The 21919-nt window shown below is 46.2% G+C and overlaps 1 protein-coding gene across 1 annotated transcript in view; it reads right to left on the bottom strand.

Annotated features, from left to right (window-relative positions):
• The window catches only part of LOC137648888 (E3 ubiquitin-protein ligase RNF13-like), a 108287-nt gene that overhangs the window by 57831 nt on the left and 28537 nt on the right, over nt 1-21919 (bottom strand). Inside the window, exons 4-6 of the mRNA XM_068382063.1 lie at nt 6462-6654; nt 3917-4022; nt 3180-3285 (exon numbers count right to left, since the gene is read on the bottom strand). Of these exons, the coding sequence (XP_068238164.1) occupies nt 3180-3285; nt 3917-4022; nt 6462-6654 (405 nt within the window). The remainder of the gene's footprint in view (nt 1-3179; nt 3286-3916; nt 4023-6461; nt 6655-21919) is intronic.

Genomic DNA, 21919 nt, shown 5'->3' on the forward strand with positions numbered 1-21919 from the left:
TTCCAACTACACTCAACAAACTAATACCTCTTGAATTACAACACTCATGCACATCTCCCTTACCCTTATATAGTGGTACAATACAAGCACAGACCCAATCTACTGGTACCATTGACAACACAAAACACACATTAAACAATCTCACCAACCATTCAAGTACAGTCACACCCCCTTCCTTCAACATCTCAGCTTTCACACCATCCATACCCGATGCTTTTCCTACTCTCGTTTCATCTAGTGCTCTCCTCACTTCCTCTCTTGTAATCTCTCTCTCATTCTCATCTCCCATCACTGGCACCTCAACACCTGGAACAGCAATTATATCTGCCTCCCTATCATCCTCAACATTCAGCAAACTTTCAAAATATTCCGCCCACCTTTTCCTTGCCTCCTCTCCTTTTAACAACCTTCCATTTCCATCTTTCACTGTCTCTTCAATTCTTGCGCCGGCCTTCCTTACTCTCTTCACTTCTTTCCAAAACTTCTTCTTATTCTCTTCATATGACTGACCCAGTCCCTGACCCCACCTCAGGTCAGCTGCCCTCTTTGCCTCGCGTACCTTGCGCTTTACTTCCACCTTTTGCTCTCTATATTTTTCATACTTCTCTATACTATTACTCTGCAGCCATTCTTCAAAAGCCCTCTTTTTCTCTTCCACTTTTACCTTCACTCCTTCATTCCACCATTCACTGCCCTTCCTCATGCTGCCTCCAACAACCTTCTTGCCACATACATCACTTGCAATCCCAACAAAATTTTCTTTTGCTAACTTCCACTCCTCCTCTAAATTACCAGTTTCTCTTACTCTCACCTCGTCATATGCCATTTTCAACCTTTCCTGATATTTACTTTTTACCCCCGGTTTTATTAGCTCTTCAACCCTCACTAGCTCCCTTTTACATCCACCTACTCTATTCCCCCACTCTTTTGCTACAACTAATTTTCCTTCCACCAAAAAATGATCAGACATACCGTTAGCCATACCCCTAAACACGTGCACGTCTTTCAATCTTCCAAACATTCTTTTCGTTATCAACACATAATCCATTAATGCCCTTTCTACTACTCTTCCATTTGCCACTCTTACCCATGTATACTTATTTTTATCTTTCTTTTTAAAAAGCTAGCACTTATTACCATCTCTTGTTCAACACACATATCTACCAGTCTCTCACCACTCTCATTTTCACCTGGTACGCCATATTTCCCAATGACACCTTCTACCTCTCCAGCACCCACTCTAGCATTTAAGTCACCCATAACAACTACATAATTCCTTCTACCCAGTCCTTCTACACACCTAGTTAATTCATTCCAGAACTCATTCCGCTCTTCTTCACTTTTCTCACTACCTGGCCCATACGCACTGACAAACGCCCAACATTCCCTACCCAACCTAACCCTTACCCACATTAACCTAGATGATATCTCCTTCCATTCCACTACTTTACCTGTCATCCATTCACTCAACAATAAAGCCACACCCTCTCTCGCTCTTCCCCTTTCAATCCCAGACACTCTACCAGACATTTCACCAAACATCACTTCACCCTTTCCTTTCATCTTTGTCTCACACAAGGCCAATACATCCATCCTTCTACTTCTAAACATACTTCCAATCTCACATCTTTTACTCTCTATCGTACTACATCCACGCACATTCAAACACCCCAAAACTAGAGTGCGGGGAGCAGTCACTCTCCCCCCAGCTCCATCTCTTTGTTGCTGTCTCACAGGATTTTCTATACAGGAGAGGGGGTTCCCAGCCCCCTCGTCCCGTCCCTTTTAGTCGCCTCTTACGACACGCAGGGATAACGTTGGCGCTATTCTAACTGTTTTATGCCCCCGCGGCCACAGAAAACATGTTTACATATATATTGAGTAAAAGAAAAGTAAGTGATTAAGTAAAGAAAAAACAAACAATGGCTGCCAAGAGAGGACCAAGACAGAGACGTGTCCCAGTCCGAGCCAAAAGTGAAAAGTGAGCATTGACCTGTGTGTGAGGGGGGGAGGGGTAGCTAGCTACCCCCCCCCCCCCCCGCTAACTAGCGTGGGGGTAATACACCCTCGTTAAATTCTAATGGCTCGCCATTTCAGCTGCGCTAAAAGGTAAACCCAATGTAAATAGCGTGGTTTGTATTTCGGTTACGGAACAATTGATATTTAAAATAGTAGTATAAGATAAACCCCAATTTTCAGGGGTGAACGTCAAGATTCAAAGTTCCGTCCTCTATGCAGAAACATACCTTCAATATGAGCATTAAGCTTTTAAAAGGAATCAAACAAGCTAACAAAATTAATAATATCCATTAAGAACTACTTGCTTGATAGTACGTGCACTAAAGCAGGCATGGTAAAGGAAAAGTAACTACAGTATGTACAGTAAAGAATTAAAAGCACGTGCTATATATCTTTTAAAAACCATCAGTATTCCTATTCCTTCAACTGTGTTCTATTACCCCAAAGAGGTCTCACACCAGAAGATTCAACATTCGAGAGAAGCTTCAAACATACAGGATTGAGCTAAATTATGATCTCCATATAAAGATAATGTTTTTTTATCAGTTTGCTTTTTTCTGTAACTGCATAACCGCTTTCTTTGTTGGAACTCTTGGGCTTGTAGCATTCTGCTTTTCCAACAAGGGTTGTGGCTTGGCTAGTAATAATAATGAAATACACTATTACTGTTTTCACGTTCTTAACCCATTTAATTAATCTAGCGTTACTTTAGTTTATGATTCATTTTATCGTCTGTTATATTATAAACTAGATGAATCAATGTAAAAAGGTATTAACCCTTTTACCCCCAAAGGACGTACTGGTACGTTTCACAAAACTCATCCCTTTACCCCCATGGACGTATAGGTACGTCCTTGCAAAGAAATGCTATTTAAATTTTTTTTGCAGATTTTTGATAATTTTTTGAGAAACTTCAGGCATTTTCCAGGAGAATGAGACCAACCTGACCTCTCTATGACAAAAATTAAGGCTGTTAGAGCAATTTAAAAAATATATACTGCAAAATGTGCTCGAAAAAAAAATAAGCCCTGGGGGTTAAGGGTCGGAAATTTCCAAGTAGCCTGGGGGTAAAAGGGTTAATACTTACTACCACATTCCTCACCAGCATAAAGCAGCTTTAGATATCAATAATAAAAACACTTTGCAGGAGACCAACTTACCATGAAGGTGAGCATTACGATAAAGCAGATTCCTATAGTGATAGCAAAGGGAACCAGATAGTTTTGCAGGTTGAAAGGGATGTCACCAGTAATATCCAAGATGAACCTACGAAGGATAGGGAGATATATGAGTAACAACCTAGCAATGTGGCATCAAGCTAACTTGGATTTGAAATATATTTCTGCTTATTTTACTAACTACAGTACGAGTAGGATAACTTTAAATATAATGGCAATATACTCGTTAACTTTAAATATACTTGTAATATAAGTATAAAATGGTCTTACAGTATGTACCGCAAGGAAAACTACTACGCTATGGTCATCCCAAATTCTACTTTCATCAGGCGTGATACTGGAGAAGAATAAATTAAAACTAGTATTTGGAAATGTCATCTGCATACTTAAGGAATGTTTCTGACAAGGAACATCCATGAAACTCCTGTTTCCAATGTTTCAAATCTTGACAAAGGAAACAAGAGTTGACGAGAAGCTTTCTTCAGAAACTCCTGTTTCCAATGTTCAAATCTTGACAAAAGAAACAAGAGTTGACGAGAAGCTTTCTTCAGAAACTCCTGTTTCCAATGTTCAAATCTTGACAAAGGAAGCAACAGTTGCTGAGAAGCTTTCTTCAGAAACTCCTGTTTCCAATTTTCAAATCTCGACAAAAGAGGCAAGAGTTGCCGAGAAATATTCTTCAAGAATCAACAATGCAAATAGAACTATACGAAACATACTTCTCGGTATACAGGAAGTTTTCTATGATCATCGCTGCATCTGCTTCACCAATGAATACTGAAGGAATGACTACTTCGTCGCCCCGATCTTTGGCATTCATGGGTTCTGGAAATACAAACCTTATTATACATAATGAAATCAAGCCGTTTCAAACAGAATATATTAACATATTTAGTGACATACATTAATCTAAATAATAGATGAAATTTTAATAATAAAATTTATTTCTATAATAGCCTGATGTTCATACTGCTTCTCTATCGGAAGCTAGGATTTATAGACATTTATCCAAAAATTTTAATTAATTTCTAATTGTGGTGGCCGATTTGGTGAACGCCAGACTTAGGCGTGAGTCCCTCTCAAACTCGTCAGTTTCTTTGGTCGCTACAATCTCACTATCCTTGTGAGCTGAGGATGGGGGTTTAGGGGAGCCTATAGATCTATCTGCTGACTCATTAGCAGCCATTGCCTGGCACTCCTTGGTCCTAGCTTGGGTGGAGAGAGGGCTTGGGTGCTGATCATATGCATACAGTATATGGTCATTCCCTAGGGCACTGACCTGCTTAATAGGGCAATGTCACTGTCCCTAGCCTCTGCCATTCATGAGCGACTTTAAATGTAGTCAACATTATTATGCACCCTCTCGACACACAGGGTCAGGTCGAGGCTTCGATTTTCCTTGCTTAAAATGTTAAATTTCCAAGGAATTAATTGTGGAAGAAGGGTATCCCTCTCAAATTCATCAAAATTAACAGCACCTCTTCTATAGGGATTGAAACCTTGACTGGCAGCCCTTGCTTCTGAATGTATGCCAATGCCATCGCGTTTTCTGAAAACACTGCAGCAGTTTTCCCTACCACCTGAAGAAGCCATATTCCCTAAGAGACTAGTACACATACACACCAACATGGGTCTTAACTTCCGGAACTTTTGCCTCAAAAGAGGAATTGAATGAATCCTTTTTTCCGACATAGAAATTGAAAATGAACCGGCGTAAATATCATTCCCAAATAAGAATCTTCCAAGTCGTAACCAGTAGAGACTTTTTCAAATTGACCAGGATTCCCTTGAGCAATGACACTTTTCTGAATTTTAATTCTTTTCTAACACATAGCTTAAAATTAGCCAATCATCTAGGTATAAAAGAACTCATAACTCTTAACAACTTCAAGATGGGTGACATAATCCTGGTGGGCACCTGAGGTACTGACCCAAGACTGAAACACAGGCAGTTGAATTGGTAAACCCTTGAAATGTGGATTAAAAGATGAAACAAAACTGAAAATTGAGCAGGAATGAAAATATGCATCTGATGGGTCTATTGAAAATATCCCATCTTTTTTCTCTATTTCTCCTATAACCGTCGAAGGAGTATCCATTGAAAACTTTGTGAGAACTGTAAACTTGTTGAGGGCTAATACATCTAGAACCAGTCGCCAACACCCTGAAGCTAATGGGACTAACTATAACCAGTTGTATAATGAAGGGGCAGGATTTAAGACCTCTTCTATCACACATTTCTAGAGAAGACTTATAACATTTAAATTCAAAATATGAGCCTTTGCTGTATTTGCTAGATAACTCAGATAAGGAATACGCTTCTTGGACAAGGGATGGTCAGAAGATAGAGAAATCTGTTAACCTTCTTTGATCACAGCTAGTACCCAGGGTTCAGGATGAAGTCTTCCTCAAACTGGATAGAAGAGGGAAAGGTTTCAACCCACTGGCATAGCCAGGGAAGGACAGTCTTACATTTCTCTGATACGATCTACGGGTCTGCTTGGAAATTCTTCCAGATTGTCTACTCGATTGAAAAACTTGATGTTCTACCACTGTTACAAAAAAATAAATTGTTGGTGAGAAGTCTAATGAGGTTGGAGATATTGGCTTGTGGGGGGGGGACTTAGAAAAAAAAATAGCATCAGATTGAGCCTAAGAACCCACTTGAGTAATTACTTTATCAATCTTGTCTACATCCAAAACAAAACCCAGAAAAGGGGAAGTTGTTGACGAATATATCTGCACTTCAGAAACTGTTTCTACCATTAAGGAACAAATTTGTTCCCTCCGTTCAATTGCAAAATACACAAAGGCCATTATATACTTTTCCATGAGGGGAAGAGAGAGGCCTTTGTACTCATACCAGTTATCCAATACTACTCCAGACCCAATACAGAAAGAGAACTCTGATCATGTCTCTCAAGAAACATTTCCTTTGAACGGTAGTTGCTAACGTATCTAGAGGAAGACATATTTAAACTTCTAGTGAAATCAAACTTTATGAATCTGGAGAAGGGGTTGTGCCAGACCACTGCTTGCAACATAAAGACTGTAAAAGATAAAAAAGCTACCGGCACACTAGATTCTCTTCTTGCCATTTACTGCAAGATGTTGCAGTACTTTACTAGCGGCCTGAGCCGATTGGAAGCATACAAAACAGGAACATAAATCTGAGCTTCCAAACGAGAAGCAACATAAACATCACAGAAATTCATAGAAATAAATAAATTCCTCAACCAACTTTGAAATGACTGGCAAACTTACGTAGCATGTCAGACCCGACGTTGTGAACGATAACAGCATCGTAGCCTGCATGCTGGGCGTTTAGTACCTTCTCCACGAACGTACAGTTGTACCTCTTGATGATGCCTATCCAGAGGCCAGTATAGTTGGCTAGAACCGGAGGTGGGTCTGGAACTTTGCAAGCATTGTGAGGCTCGACGTATGTTGCGTAGCCCTGAGAGAAAACAAGAGAAACTTTGTTAAAGAGATAAATTATAACATATTATATATACAGGATATGATTCTCTATTGAGCAATGTTAAATATATGAGTTAATGAACTTAAACTAACATGTGCGCATTATAGATATATCTAAGATAATATAAACAATGTAAAAGTTAAATTGGAAAAATTAACAACATTGATCAGCTATAAAGATGAAACATTTAATTCTAATATCACAAATTTTAAGTAATTTGTATTTTTCCTAACAATACTTACCTCGAACTACATTCTTAGGAGTATCTGGGATCTCCTCCCAACCGACCAGAGTTTTGTGTAGTGTACCCCTAGTCCCGTTTTCTATGAGGGGTAACCTCAGGTGGAGTGGAACCTGCCCTGAGGCTATCCCCCAGGTCAGAGAGCATGCTTGCTCAGGTCTCGATCTCCAGTAAGTTCTTGATAGCTTAGGTATCTATGAAGTCCAGCAAGGCACTCGGGGTAGGATGGGCGGGCCATTACCCGATAGTAGTTCGAGGTAAGTATTGTTAGGAAAAATACAAATTACTTAAAATTTGTGATTTGTTCCAACACAGAATACTTACCTCGAACTACTTTCTTAGGAGACTTATACCTTAGGAGGTGGGAGTGTCCTTCAGGACCTAGAGACCGTGACGAGAATAGAAGAGGAACCTAGGAAGGAGATTAGGTTCTGCTGACCTCAAAGAAAACACGAGAACAAGGGAAAACTACGCAAAAAACCATCTTAGTGTCTATATAACTCATGTCTGCAAGAATCCTAGGAGACATGTCCTTCCAATGATAGTGTATCCCATGGCAGTTTCAGGGGGCTACCCGAGCCATTCCTGGTAAGGAAATAGGGGAAGGAAGAACAAGGGCTCAGGAAGGAACCTGTGTCTCTTGGACTCGCTACCCGCAGTTACCACTGGGGCTACGCCCTTAAACCATTTGGAGCGCGGAAATGACGGGATCCGAGCGAGAAACCGCCCAGGGACTTTCTCGAGTAGTCCTTCAAGCAGTGAGCCATAAAGGTCGACTGGTTAGACCAAGTACCTGCCCGCAGGCTTTGGCCCACTGCCATGTTCTTCTCAAAAGTCAAAGAAGCATTTAGACTCCTAATGCTGTGGGGTCTGGGCTTTCTTGGAAAGGGGGACCCCTGCACTACTGTAGGGCCTGACGATCACTTGCCTTATCAGAAGAAGAAAGTGTTCTTGGAGACTGGCTCCTTCACAGTCCCGAGGAAAATGAACAGGACTCTTGATCTCGGGATGAAGTTTAGCTGTCCTTTCTAATACTGCCATACTGCAAGTCCCTCGGGTTGTCCGAGCGAGGGATGGCTGGCACTGGGAACAATTCCATTTTGGGGTCCCAAACAACTGGATTGAGTCTTGGCTACGAAGGAGGGTAAGAATCTGAAAGTAGAATCTCGCCAACCCTTCGAGTGTGAGATCTCGTACGACAGGCCAGGAATCTCACCTACTCTTTGCTGATGCCAGAGCTAAACGAAAGACTGCCTTGAGGGCGAGCTCCTTGTCTAGAATGTCTTTTAGAGGCTCGAAGGGAGGTTCCAAAATCAACTTCAAGTACCCTAGCCACATCCCCCTGGGGCACTCAAACGGCTTAGGGAAAAAACGACTGCTCGAAGCTCCTGAAGAGCGTAGAGATCTACCTGGAGGCACCCAGACCTATGTCCTTCAGGAGGAAGACTTGGGATGGACATGCCCACTTCGTCCCTAAGATAGACCAGGAAGTCTGCTATCTCGTGAATGGAGGCCCCTAATGGCCTGATGTTCTTCGAGGAGCACCCCTTAGAAAAGGTAGCCCACTACGCCAGGTACACCTCGACTGACGAACGCTTCAGGTACCCTGCCATCCTTGATGCTGGCCTCAACGGAAATACTTCCTTTTCAGGAGACGCTCGATAACCTCCACACGTGAAGGAGTGACCAAGGGTTTTCGTGGAACCTCTGGAAGTGAGGCTGCGGAGAAGGTCTGGTCTGTCTGGAAGTGTCCCAGGTGTAAGGCATGCCAGTTCCTTTAAATCCGCGAACCACTCCCTTTCTGGCCACCAGGGCGCTACCAAAGTCACCCACAGGTTGGCCATCCGTCTCATTGGGAGGCATCCTCGAACACTGCCGCTGGATCTGGCACAGAAAAACAGAACACGGGGAGCTGTGCGTTTAGTCTCGTGGAGAAGAGGTCGAACACCGGCAAGCCCCACTTCAGGGAGAGGGTTTTGACCACTTCTGGGTGTAGGGACCACTCGGGCCCTACCACTCGACCCTTCCAGTTGAGGCCACCGGCCCGGAAGTTCCTGTTACCCGGAGAGAACCTGGCTGAAAAATTTAATTTGTTCCACTTCAGCCCATCCTAGGAACTCCATCGTGAGATTGCACCGTTCCTTCGACTTTTAGTCCTCCTTGCTCTTTCATGTAGGCCACCACTGTGGCGTTGTCACACCCCGGATACCCGGAGCTTCCCTGGGGTAGATGGACGATCCTCATCTCCAGCACGTATATGTGCAGGTTCGTCTCCTCGACTACCCGTTCACCTTTTGCCATTTTGTCGAGAAGATGAGCACCCCATCTCTCCTTGGATACGCCAGTGAACAGGAGCATCTCAGGAGGGTCGGCAGAAAAGGGCATTCCCTTGAGGGTGTTCGTTCCGATGCTACCACCCCAGGACCTCCTTCGTCTCTGGGGACACCAGGACTATCTAGCGCGGGGAGTCCTCTCAGTCTTTGCCAGACCTTGGCTCTCCTGGGTTGGCCCGACAGGAAGGGCCAGAGTATCTGTTTCAGGGTGTCCAGTTTCTCCGCGGAGGGGAAGGCCCTCGCCATCCGGGAGTCTAGAACCAACCCTAGGTAGGTCGTCCTGGTGGAGGAAATCAGCCGGGACTTCTCCAGGTTGATGATGATACTCAAGACGTTGTAGAACTGCAGGAGCTTCTCGTCTTGCTCCCTCAGTACTTCCTCTGGGACTGAAAGCAACAACCAGTCACGTAAGTACTGAATCTGGCGGACGTCCTGTTCATACGTCCAGCCTGAAACTGTTGAGAAGACCTTCTTGAAGCCCTGAGGACTGTCGACAGTCTGAAGCATAGGCTTTTGAACTGCCATGTTTTGGTACTCCAATTTACCCTTAGGAACCTCCTGTTGGAGGGATGAACAGGGACCTGGAAGTAGACGGCTTTGAGGCCTATGGACCTCAGCCGTCCTCCTCCTTCAAGGTCGCTAGGACCGACTTCGGAGTGTCCATCTTGAAGCTGGTGTTGTACACGAATTGTTGAGGGCTGAAAGGTCTCCAGAACTCTGTCGCTTTTTCCACCAGGAAGAGGCTGTTGTAGAACCCTGGACTCGGTTCTCGACTGGTTCTACTGCCCCTTTCGCCAGCATTGCCGAGCCTTCTTCCTGCAATACTGCTACTCTCCAGGGGTCTCTGGATGCCAATCACTCCGCCTGTTTATCTGGGATCCGAGGTGGAGGTCCGCTAGGAAGGGAAGCTTGTACCCCTCCTTTAGTACTGCTACGGTCCCCGGATCCGCTCCGTGGTCCTGCCATGCTTGCCAATATCGTTTGAGGCATCCCCCCACCTGAGGCGCCAGCAGGAGTAGGGGGGGCCTCCCCTCCTAACTCCTTCGAGAGCCGAGGCCTGAACGCCCTCTCCTGGAGTCTGAGTAGGAGGGTATGAAGGTTAACTGAGGAGCCGAAGCTCCCCTACGGGGGGCAAGGCAAGGGAAAGATTACGTGTGCTAACTTCTACATCCGACGGGCGGACGGAGCCTAAGAGGCACTGGGGAAAGGTGCGGGGCTCCCTCTCCAGCGGTCACCGAGACAGGCACTGGAGAGGCAATAGCCCCGTTCGACCCGCTCGGGGAAAAACCACTCTGCCTTTGTCACGGATGGAGCCGTCATGGGCCTACCCCCTCCCGGGGAAATCCGTGGGGTTTAAGCACCCTGCCATGTCAGAGGCCTCTTCTGATGCTTGGATGGGGCTGACCGGGACAATGGCTCGGCTGGCACCATCCCGGATGGAGCCGCCGGAACGGAGGTACCCGTCATGGGTCCGTCAGCGGCCACCTCCAATGCTTGGATGGGACTGGCCGGGACGATGGAGCGGCTATCTCCATCACGGATGAAGCCACTGGGACGGGGGTACCCGTCATGGGTCTACCCCTTCCCGGGGAGATCTGTGGGGTTTAAGTACCCTGCCATGTCAGCGGCCTCCTCCGATGCTTGGATGGGGCTGGCCGGGACGATGGCACGGCTGGCTCCATCAAGGATGGAGCCGCCAGGACGGAGGTAGCCGTCATGGGAGTGTCAGCGGCCACCTCCAATGCTTGGATGGAGCTGACCAGGACGTTGGCACGGCTGGCTCTATCACGGATGGAGCCATCATGGGTGTGTCAGCGGCCACCTCCAATGCTTGGATCATGGGTCTACCCCCTCACGGGAAATCCGTGGGGGTGTGAGTACCCTGGCCTACCAGCGGTTGACCACGAATCCTGAATGGAGCAGTCGTGGCACCGGGTATGGAAGCCATGCTGCCGGGTCGATCCAGCGGCAACCTCCGCTGGAAGGATGGAGCTCCTGCGGATGTCCATGGAGCCACGGGCTTCCCCGTCCTGGCTGGTTGGTTCCTCCGTTCAGGACTGGCCATCGAAGGACCGGAGGCCGGGACAAGGCTGCCAGTCCGAAGAGGCAACTCTCTTCGCTGGGCGGGAGAAGTCGGAACCTTCGCGGGCTTATGCCTGTCGGAACGGGGGCCTCTGTCCTGGGTTCACAGCGCTCGTGCCGAGCTAGGTGGCCTTTGGAGGTCAGGACTCGACTGCCAGACCGAAGGGGCGACTCTCTCCGCTGGACGGATGAAGCCAGACCCTTCGCAGACTTACGCCTGTCGACTAGCATCACCATCGGAACGGGGGCCTCCGTCCTGGGTCCACTGCGCTCGTGCCGAGCTAGATGGCCTTTGGAGGACTTATGCCGGTCTGCCAGAGCCTGCTGTAGGGTTGTTGGGGTTCACGTCGAAGGACGGGCATCACCGTCGGAACGAACGAACCTTCTCTACCGTCCGCAGAACCTACGGCCTGATCCCGAGGAGCCAGGTCACTGGGCACTCCCACCGAGCGCTTCGGTTCTGGAATAACAGGCACTCCCCTGCGGTGGTACCGGTCTTCCCCGGCGGGAGCCTCCGCACCAGGTTCGGGGGTCAGAACTGGCCTCGCCGTGCCGGCGAGGACTACCGTTCGTGTATTCTCTCTGGGGGACGAGGACGCGGATCCCGTGGGCTGACCCGACGGAGGGAACCGTTCCTTTAAGTCCGAGGGCCGAACCAGCTGTGCTGATTCGGCCAGGCTGCCCGTAAGGAAGCACTGTTCCCCCCGCTGGCGGGGTGAACCGGAAGCTTCGCGGCCTTACGCCTGCCTGAAGCGGCCTTCTCGCATTTCTCCCTGCGAGGGTCATATCTGCGTCTGGAGGATGGCCTTCGTGGCGAGAAATACCTGGACTGCCGGTCCGGGGAACGCTGCAACTCAGACTTGGGAGGCTCCTTCTCGGCGACGTCCTCGGCTGCAGAAGTGACTGAAAAACCCGCCAAAGAGGCTGGAGAAGAATTAGGGACATTTTTCCCCCACATGGGGTCATCAGAGGAGACGTGGCCTGCTTGCACCAGGACTCCGTCTCCCAACACACACCCGCCCCTCCCTCAAGCCCCTCACTCGTCTGGAACGATGCCACAACCCCCCTATCCTGAAGATCAGACTCTTGGGTAAGGGCCTCGGCCCTCTTCCCCACAATGGACTTACCTCGTCTCCTACTCTGGGTAGGGGAGGGTGGTAGGGAACCTCTGTCAGACGAGACGCCCGGCGAAGCAAGGGGGGAAGGGGCGCTAGTCTTCTTAGGCGACCTCTTCGTCGCCTACTTCTTCTTGGTGCTATACTGCACCCACTCAGACTCCTGGGGAAGAGCAATGGGCACTTCCCCACAACTGACTTACCTCGTCCCCTACTCTGGGTAGAGGAAGATGGCTGTATAAAGAAGCTCCATTCGACGAGGCATCGGGAGAAGTAAGCGGCGAGGAGAGGCTCATCTTCCTATGAGACCTCTTGGATGCATTCTTCCTCTTGGTGCCGAAGCGCACCCACTGCACTATGTTCCAGGACTCGCACTCCGGACACGTGGCTGTAAGAGAACATAAGCTGCCCCTACACGACGAACACAGAGGATAAGGGGAGGAAGGATGATTTATTGTTAAATTGTCCTCTTCAGCTATTTATTCCTTATTTCATTTCCTCACTGGGCTATTCTTCCTTATTGGAGCCCCTGGCCTAAAGCATCTTGCTTTTCCAAATAGGGCTGTAGCTAGGATAGTAATAATAATAATAATAATAAGTCCACGTGGGGACCTCGAAAGACACAAAAATGGGGGTCGGGAACACAGGGTCGCACTGGGTAAGAGAGAGCGCCGAGATGTTATCACGGTGCGACCAGAGAACTTACTGGAGATCGAGACCTGAGCAAGCATGCTCTCTGACCTGGGGGTAGCCTCAGGGCAGGTCCCACTCCACCTGAGGTTACCCCTCATAGAAAACGTGACTAGGGGTACACTACACAAAACTCTGGTCGGTTGGGAGGAGATCCCAGATACTCCTAAGAAAGTAGTTCGAGGTAAGTATTCTGTGTTGGAACAAATTTGGTTTTATCAACATTTCCGTCTTTTCAGCAATCAATTTTAATAATCTTTTAATAAATTAGCAAAAAAATTTTCATCACAACTGTATTCCTTCGGTATACCTTAATGAGCAGACCACTACTGAATTTAAATGATGGTACAGTAGGGTCCCGAATTATGCGAGAATTTGGTCGATTAATGACCTCGTGTAAATGGAAAATCGCGAATTTCGAAACACACAACTAACAGAAATAATTCCATTGCGGCCATGGCAACCAGCAATTTGCCTATTCAAATGTGTTTACTACCCATTTCCAATACTTTCTTTGTACTATACTGTATTTCTTTATAATATAAAATTGTTCTTGTAAATAAATAAAACATTTAATATACTTTAAAGTTCTAATAACTTGAAAAATGGTTAAAATTACAACCAGGATAGGTGTAAACACCATATATTTCCCGTTATAACACAATCCAAAATACAGACAAATGTTAATGTTTGTCATATCTATTGTATAATACAACTGGTGAATAGCAAAACCATCACTCTATAGACTAGCTTGTTGTATGATTGAAAATCCAGAATTATCAAAATAAAGGCGATTTTATATCATGCGTTTCCTAAACACGCTAAAAAGCACAATCGAAAACGACAACCAATGTTTTGTTTACGTTTATCTCTGATCACAACGAAGAAACAGACGCATTTATACATCTGTGTTTTTGAATTGACAGCAATTTTACCAAGTATAGATTATATGTTGAATTTGTTATTACCAATGTTCTAATTATTTTTTATTAGAACTTTCAAATAAATGAAATGAATGCCATTTATGAAATGTTTTTCTTTATGATGCCGCCTGAAACGGAAACCTTCCATTTGTTTACGCTCCATCTTCGATCATAATAAACAAACGAATGCATTAAACACACATGATCTAAGTCATAACTAATGATATTACACACATTTAGTAAACATTATGTTATTACAAATATTTTACTTACCGTATCCATATAAATTCCTAAATTCGTAGCAAAGCTGGAAATTTTTTTTTCCTTATGCGTTTAATCCACAATAGCAAACTGCCGCTAATGACAGAGTGATAACTTACGATAATTCTAAACTGTTACGAAAGATAATTGTCCTTTCCATATCCAAAATACTTTTCCTAACTTCAGTTATAAGTCAACTTGTACCCACCTCAATTATGGATCCATATGCAAAAAAGGTAAAAGAAGAAAGTACTAGGCCTATTTTTAAAGTCACCGAACAATTAGGTTACCGCTATAACGTTCGATGTGTGTGTGTGTGAGAGAGAGAGAGAGAGAGAGAGAGAGAGAGAGAGAGAGAGAGAGATGGTTTTAAAGTACTAAACAATAAATATGATAGGTTATAACACATTGGTGTTTATGTAATATTAACTGTATAGATGGTTTGAATAAGTTAAGAAATGGTGTAAACAATTCTTTGTTATTGTATTCGCGCGGAAGCTAGACATCAGCTGATGTGATCACAGCCAAAAGTAAAACAAAAATAAGTTAGCAATACTCGATTTTTAAAACACACCCGAAATTTAACAACATAAGTACATGTTTTATTATAGCGCAATTGACATTTAAAGAGTAAAAATTTTCTGGAATAGAATGGTGTTTCCTAAAAAATAGTGGTTTGCGGACGAAATCGGTTACCGTATTTTAAGCTATGATTGAAATGGATGTATACACGGTATAATTTTTTCGTTTTGTAATTAATTGACACTTCAAGAAAACCGATTTTGGTTTCTTCATCTATTTGTAAGTACTGTATTGTATACCGAGAGAGAGAGAGAGAGAGAGAGAGAGAGAGAGAGAGAGAGAGAGAGAGAGAGAGAGAGAGAGAGATATTATGACGCAGAAGGTTACAGACCTAGAACAGGGGAGGATGAAGGTGGGGGGAGTGATGAGATAGGCTGGGTGGACTCGCAGGGGAGACGGTAGGAGACGGGGGAAGGGGGGATTTGGTTGCCAGTGGCTAAAAATAGATTCTGGAAGACGGTAAAGGGAAAAACGAATCCCATCGAATAAACAGAATAAGGAAAGGGAATAAGATCCAGAGGAATAATAGATATAATGGAATGAAAATGACTAGATGGTGTTAGTTGTGATAAGAATAATTTAGATATTTGAAATAAGAGTGTCTGAGGAGGTATAGAAGGAATTCGTGATAAATATAGAGGAATATCAAAGGATACAGTTAGTTTGCATTAAAGGATTTGTTATCGTTTATCGGCAGTGAATAGCCTAAACTTCGGTAACGAGTCGTCAATATTTTGTCATATTTTAAACAGTATACATTTGATTTGCAAACATTGGTTTTGTAGAGTAGACGGTAAAATAAAATCTAGAGAGAGAGAGAGAGAGAGAGAGAGAGAGAGAGAGAGAGAGAGAGAGAGAGAGAGAGAGAGAGAGAGAGAGAGAGAGAGAGAGAGAGAGGGATTTCTGCCATCAAATCTCTCTCTCTCTCTCTCTCTCTCTCTCTCTCTCTCTCTCTCTCTCTCTCTCTCTCTCTCTCTCTAGATTTTATTTTACCGTCTACTCTACAAAACCAATTTTTGCAAATCAAATGTATACTGTTTAAACTATGGCAAAATATTGACGACTCGTTACCGAAGTTTAGGCTATTCACTGCCGATAAACGAACCCAGTCTACTCGTGAAAACCTTGAACGCCCAGAGGGAAAAATAAGGCTTTTAAATATACTGTACTAAACAAAAATAATGCTTTAATATACCATCATTAACAATACCATTACAATTATCGTAAGGTTGGAGAAAGATAAAGATTGCCGAGAACGTAACCACATTTCTGTTTACATTTTGTCAGCTGGACTCGCACAGTTAACAGTTGATTTCATTGTTGATGTGGAATTTTATCCTTAAATAGGCTATTCATTATGAAATTATGTTAATGAAATGTAATGTTGATATTGTTTTGTAACATTTATTATAAATCACCATATTTAGGGCTACCAATATACTTAAAAAGACAATAGATTTGATACATTTTGTAGTGCTTGACTCGCGAACTTTGAACAGCCTCGCAGATACAAAAAAACTTATTTTTGAAAAATAGCGATCGCGGAAAAGGGGAATCGTGTAATTCGAACACGCTTAATTCGGGACCCTACTGTATTACCATCATTAACAAGTATCAAACACAGAGGGTGGTGAGCCACCTGGCCCCTTCCGCACTCTGACTGCTGTGGTCAGAGTTTCATGACCAGCTGATGGGGGATGGGAGGTCTGCATCTTTGAAAATTAAGAATTGACTTAAAAAAGACAAAGAAAAATAAAGTTGAAGGAGGCAGATTGGAATTTACATTTGATAGTACTCCCGGGGATATCCCCAAGTTTGCTTGAATCTGCAGTTTCCCTGTTTTTCTACAACTGGTATATAAGTAATTTATCCCAATCCTGAATGATGTCAATCTTTGCCATTTCCTTAACCTCCATTCCAATGGAGAACTTTTAAAGAGAAACTTTATTCCCTACACACAACAGGTTTGATGTTGATGCTCGTAAGTTTAGCGAGAAAGGCGACCGTTTGAGAAGCATGTCACCACCGAGCCCTTATTTTTTCTGAATCATAAAGATGTTTTTGTATTGATCTGTGAAACCTGGGGCCAGGCATACGTTCATTTCAATGGACCAAGTAACGTCTAAAGTGCTCTGATAACATTTTGCACGTCAATAAACTTTAGGCTTCTTCGGCAAGAGTTTATTTCCAATGATAAGTTACAACCTTCTTTCTGGGTTTATTACAAAATGTATTTGGCATCTTTTATTACTCAAGAGGTAGAGTAATAAAAGTATGGATGGGAAACTGTTAATAAGCTGGGGGACACCTTTTACTGAATCTAAGAGAGTGAGGGCTGCATGATAATACACATATGCAAGAAATATCCCTTGCCCCATATAGTACACAGTATACTGATTTTTGCAATTCTTCCTTGTTTTATATGTCTTACTATGAAAGTTTACATAAAACTGACATATCTCAGTACTGTACTTACTTGTGTCAATTACTCGTATAAATAAAATCACAAATTTTTAAGTAATTTGTATTTTTCCTAACATACTTACCTAGAACTACCTTCTTAGGAGTTACTGGTTAACTCTACCTAACCGACCCGCTTTTTGTATAGTTTACCCCCCTCTTCCCGTTTTCTACGGGGTCAACCTCTGGCAGTGTGGTACGTGCCCTGAGGCGACCCTGGGGTCAGGCAGCGTGCTAGCTCAGGTCGAATCGCCAGTAAGTTTCGTTGGAATAGGTATTACTCGATCCTGCAGGTTCTCGGGGAAGGATGGGAGGGCCATAACCCGAAGAAAGTTCTAGGTAAGTAGGTAAGTATGTTAGGAAAAATACAAATTACTTAAAAATTTGAGATTTGTTCCAACACGGTTACTTACCTAGAACTACCTTCTTAGGAGACTCAACACTTTAGGAGGTGGGAGTGTCCTGCAGGGATCAGGATTCGACGGGGAGGCACGTAAGAGAGGGAACCTCTAAGGTGGTCTTGATTCCAAGACCACTTGAAAACTGCACGAAAAGTAGGGGAAAACTATCCAAAAAACTCACTTAGTGTCTAAATGGCTTACCTTTTCAACACCAATTCCCATACATGTCCTCTTGAAGTGTGTTCCTTTCAGTGATTAAGGTCTTATCATCTTCCTGGCCCGTTCGATCCGGGGAAGGAAGGAAAAAAAGGGGGGGGGGGTAAGGTTAAGGAAGGAACTAGTGTCTCTTGGCATTAACACCCCCGGTTACCCTGGGGCTATGACCTTAGATCTCCTGAAGGGCCGACACGATTGGGCCAATAGAAAACTTGTCCAAGGATTTTCTCGTACAATCTTTTAGATAATGTTCCGTGAAGGTGGACTGTCTAGACCAGGTCCCAGCCTTCAGGATCTTACCCACAGCCATGTTCTTCTCGAAAGCCAGGGAGGTGCTCAGAGACCTGATATCATGAGGTCTTTGTTTTCCAGGGAGAGGGGTCCCAGAAGCCTCGTAGGCCCTCCTTATCCCTTGTCTCAGCCAGAAAGAGATAGAATATTTCGAGACCGGTTTCTTCACCCGGCCTGTTGAGATGAATAAATTTTTGATCTGAGGGCGGTATTTTGCAGCCCTCTCCAGGTATTTTCTTACAGTTCTCATGGGACATAAGAGGAGATCCTTCAGGTTGTCGGATCGAGGGATGGCTGGCACCGAAAAACCTTCAAACCGAGGATCCCAACACGCTGGGTTCTGCGTTTTCGCCACAAAACTAGGGACGAACCTAAAGACAACTTCCCTCCACCCTTTGGAGCGTGAGACCTCGTAAGAGAGGCCGTATAACTCGCAAACTCTCTTCGCCGAGGCCAGGGCTAAAAGAAAAGCTGTTTTAAGGGTGAGTTCTCCATCTAGTACGTCCCTGAGAGGTTCGAAGGGCGGCTCTGACAGAACTTTGAGAACTCTTGCTAAGTCCCACTGCGGAACCCGTACCTCCTGGGGGGGACATGATTGCTCAAAGCTGCGGATGAGCATCGAGATGTGCCTTGAGGCTCCCAAGTCAATGCCCCTAAGGAGGAAGACTTGACCTAGGGCTGCTCGAACTCCTTTGATGGCCGGGATGGACGAACCCACGTCGTCTCTCAGGTACACCAGAAAGTCTGCAATGTCCTGGATCGACGCCCCTAAGGGCCTGATGTTTTTGGATGCACACCACTTCAGGAAGACTGCCCACTTCGCCTGGTAGACAACTGCTGAGGAACGCCGTAGATAACCAGACATCCTTGTCGCGGTTCTCGATGAGTATCCTTCTTTCTTCAGGAGCTTCTCGATAACCTCCACGCGTGAAGGCGGAGGGATCGAGGATTTTCGTGCCACCTGTGAAAGTGAGGTTGTCGCAGGAGGTCTGGCCTGTCCGGAAGCGGCCAAGGAGGACGAAGAGCTAATTCCTTTAGGTCTGCGAACCAGTCTCTCTCCGGCCACCAGGGCGCTACTAAAGTCATCGACAGGTTGGACGACACTCTCACTCTGTTCAACACTTGCCTGATCAAACTGAAGGGAGGGAAGGCGTACACATCGAGACCGTCCCAGGGATGTTGGAAGGCGTCCTCGAACGCTGCTGACGGGTCTGGGATTGGAGAACAGAACAAGGGGAGTTGGGCATTCAGACGTGTGGCGAATAAGTCTATCACTGGGGAGCCCCACAGTAGGCTGACTGCTCGAGCTACCTCCGGGTGTAGGGTCCACTACGAACCTATCACTTGACCCGCTCTGCTGAGGCCGTCGGCCATCACGTTCCTCTTTCCTGGAATGAACCTTGCCGTCAGTTCTCTCCCTTCTTCTGTGGCCCACTCCAACAGTTCCGTGGCTAGGGCGCAGAGGACCTTTGACTTCATGCCTCACTGCTTCTTTACATACGCCACTACTGTGGCTTTGTCGCACATTAACGCCACAGTGTTCCCTCGCAGTAAGAGTATGAACTGTCGACACGCCCTCAGAACTGCTATCATCTCCAGGATGTTTATATGGAGAGACGCATCCTCGCTGGACCACTGCCCTTTTGCTGATTTTCCTAGCAGGTGCGCTCCCCAGCCCTCCTTCGATGCGTCCGTGAACAACAGCATCTCCGGGGGGTCGGAGGCGAAGGGCATTCCCTTCTCTGTTTGACCTGATGCTCCACCAAAGAAGGGTCTCTCTCGTCTTCGGGAGGACTGGGACTATTTTGTGGGGCTCCTTGCCTTGGATCCACGACTCCTTTAGATTCCACTGTACCGGGCGGAGCCTGAGTCTCCCTTGCGGAACTAATTTTTCCAGGGAAACCAGATGACCTAGTAACTTCTGCCAGTCCTTGGCCCTCCTGGGTTGTCCCGTCAGGAAGGGTTGAAGGATACGTTCTAGGTTGGCTAACCTTTCCTCTGAGGGGAAGGCCCTTACTAACTGGGTGTCCAGGACCATCCCCAAGTAAGTCATCCTGGTGCTGGGGACTAGCTGGGACTTCCCTAGGTTGACCATGATCCCTAACACCTTCCAGAAGTCAAGCAACATAACGCCTTGCTCCTTCAGTTGTTCCCTTGAGGCAGAAAGCAGCAACCAGTCGTCCAGGTACCTGAGTAGTCGTATGCCTTTCTCGTGTGCCCACACCGAGATCGCGGCGAACACTCTCGTGAACACTTGCGGGGCCGTCGAGAGGTCGAAGCACAGGGTTTTGAACTGCAGGATACTGGACTTCCACTTGATCCTGAGGAACTTCCTGCTGGAGGGGTGCACGGGGATTTGAAAATAGGCATCCTTGAGGTCGAGAGACATGAGGAAATCCCTCTCCCTCAAGGCTGCGATCACTGTCTTGGGGGTATCCATCTTGAAATCCGTCTTTGAGATGAACTTGTTGAGGGCTGAGAGATCTATGACTGGCCTCCACCCTCCTGTCGATTTTTCCACAAGGAAGAGCCTGCTGAAGAAACCCGGGCCAGGGTTCTCCACTGTCTCCAAAGCTCCCTTGTCGTTCATGGACGCTACTTCCTCTTGTAGCGCCGACCTCTTCAAGGGGTCCTTTGGAACCAGCCATTCGGCCCTCTGGGCTGGGATGAGAGGGGGAGGTTCTTCTAGGAACGGGAGTCTGTAGCCCTCCTTCAGGACCATCACCTTCCAAGGATCTGCACCGAGATCCCGCCATGCTTGCCAAAAATGTCTGAGGCATCCCCTACTAGGGGCTCCTGCGGGGGTAGGGGGGCCTCTCTTCCTACCTTCTCCTGGAGGAGCGGCCAGATCTACCTCTCCTAGCGTTACCATAGGAGGGTCCGTAGGCTGACTGAGGGCTTGCCGTGGTCCTACGGGTGGGCTGTTGCGAGGCTTGAAGCCAAGGGGCTGAAGGAGGTTCTCTTCGGGGCAGCAAGGGTGTGGCCTGTGAGGGGTGAGGGACGTCCGTTGGGGCTCTCCTAAACGTGGCCTTCCTCATAGGAGGGGGCCTAGGATCCGCTTCTCTCACTTTCCTCACCTTCTCCAAAGTATCTTCCACCAAATTGATGGGGAAAATGTCATTCCCCCACACGGAGGAATTCCTCAGTCTCCTTGCTTCCCTGTCCGGCAACTTCCGCACTAGCTTGCTCAGTACGGTGTCCCTTTTCTTCAGGACCCAGTTCGAAGCCACCGACAGAGACTGGGACGATAAAAACTTAAAAGCCTTGCCCCCAGAGCTAACAAGATCCCTCAGCATGGCCTGATTTTCAGGGAGGGAGAGGTCGTGTGATGCCTGAAACCCCACCAAAGCGCACGACCCCCAATCTAACCAGGAGGACACGTAGACCAGGTCCTGAGCCATGTCCTCCATCATAGATGCTTCCGACGGGGAAAAGAACACGGGGGCAGTGGATGCCCTGTCTTCCGAGGCTCCCTGGTTCAGCGCGGTCATCGCTGCTTCTACCGCACGGGGACCACCGTGATGCCCTTCGGGAACGTAAAAGCGCTTCTGGGATTTCAGGCCCGGAAGAAGTTTGGAGGAACTCTGGCTTTTGGGAGCCTCTGCTAGTCCTGCTAAGTATCCATCATTCTGCTCCATCCCCAACT

The sequence above is a fragment of the Palaemon carinicauda genome, chromosome 10 (assembly GCF_036898095.1).
Source record: "Palaemon carinicauda isolate YSFRI2023 chromosome 10, ASM3689809v2, whole genome shotgun sequence".
Taxonomy (NCBI): Eukaryota; Metazoa; Arthropoda; class Malacostraca; order Decapoda; family Palaemonidae; genus Palaemon; species Palaemon carinicauda.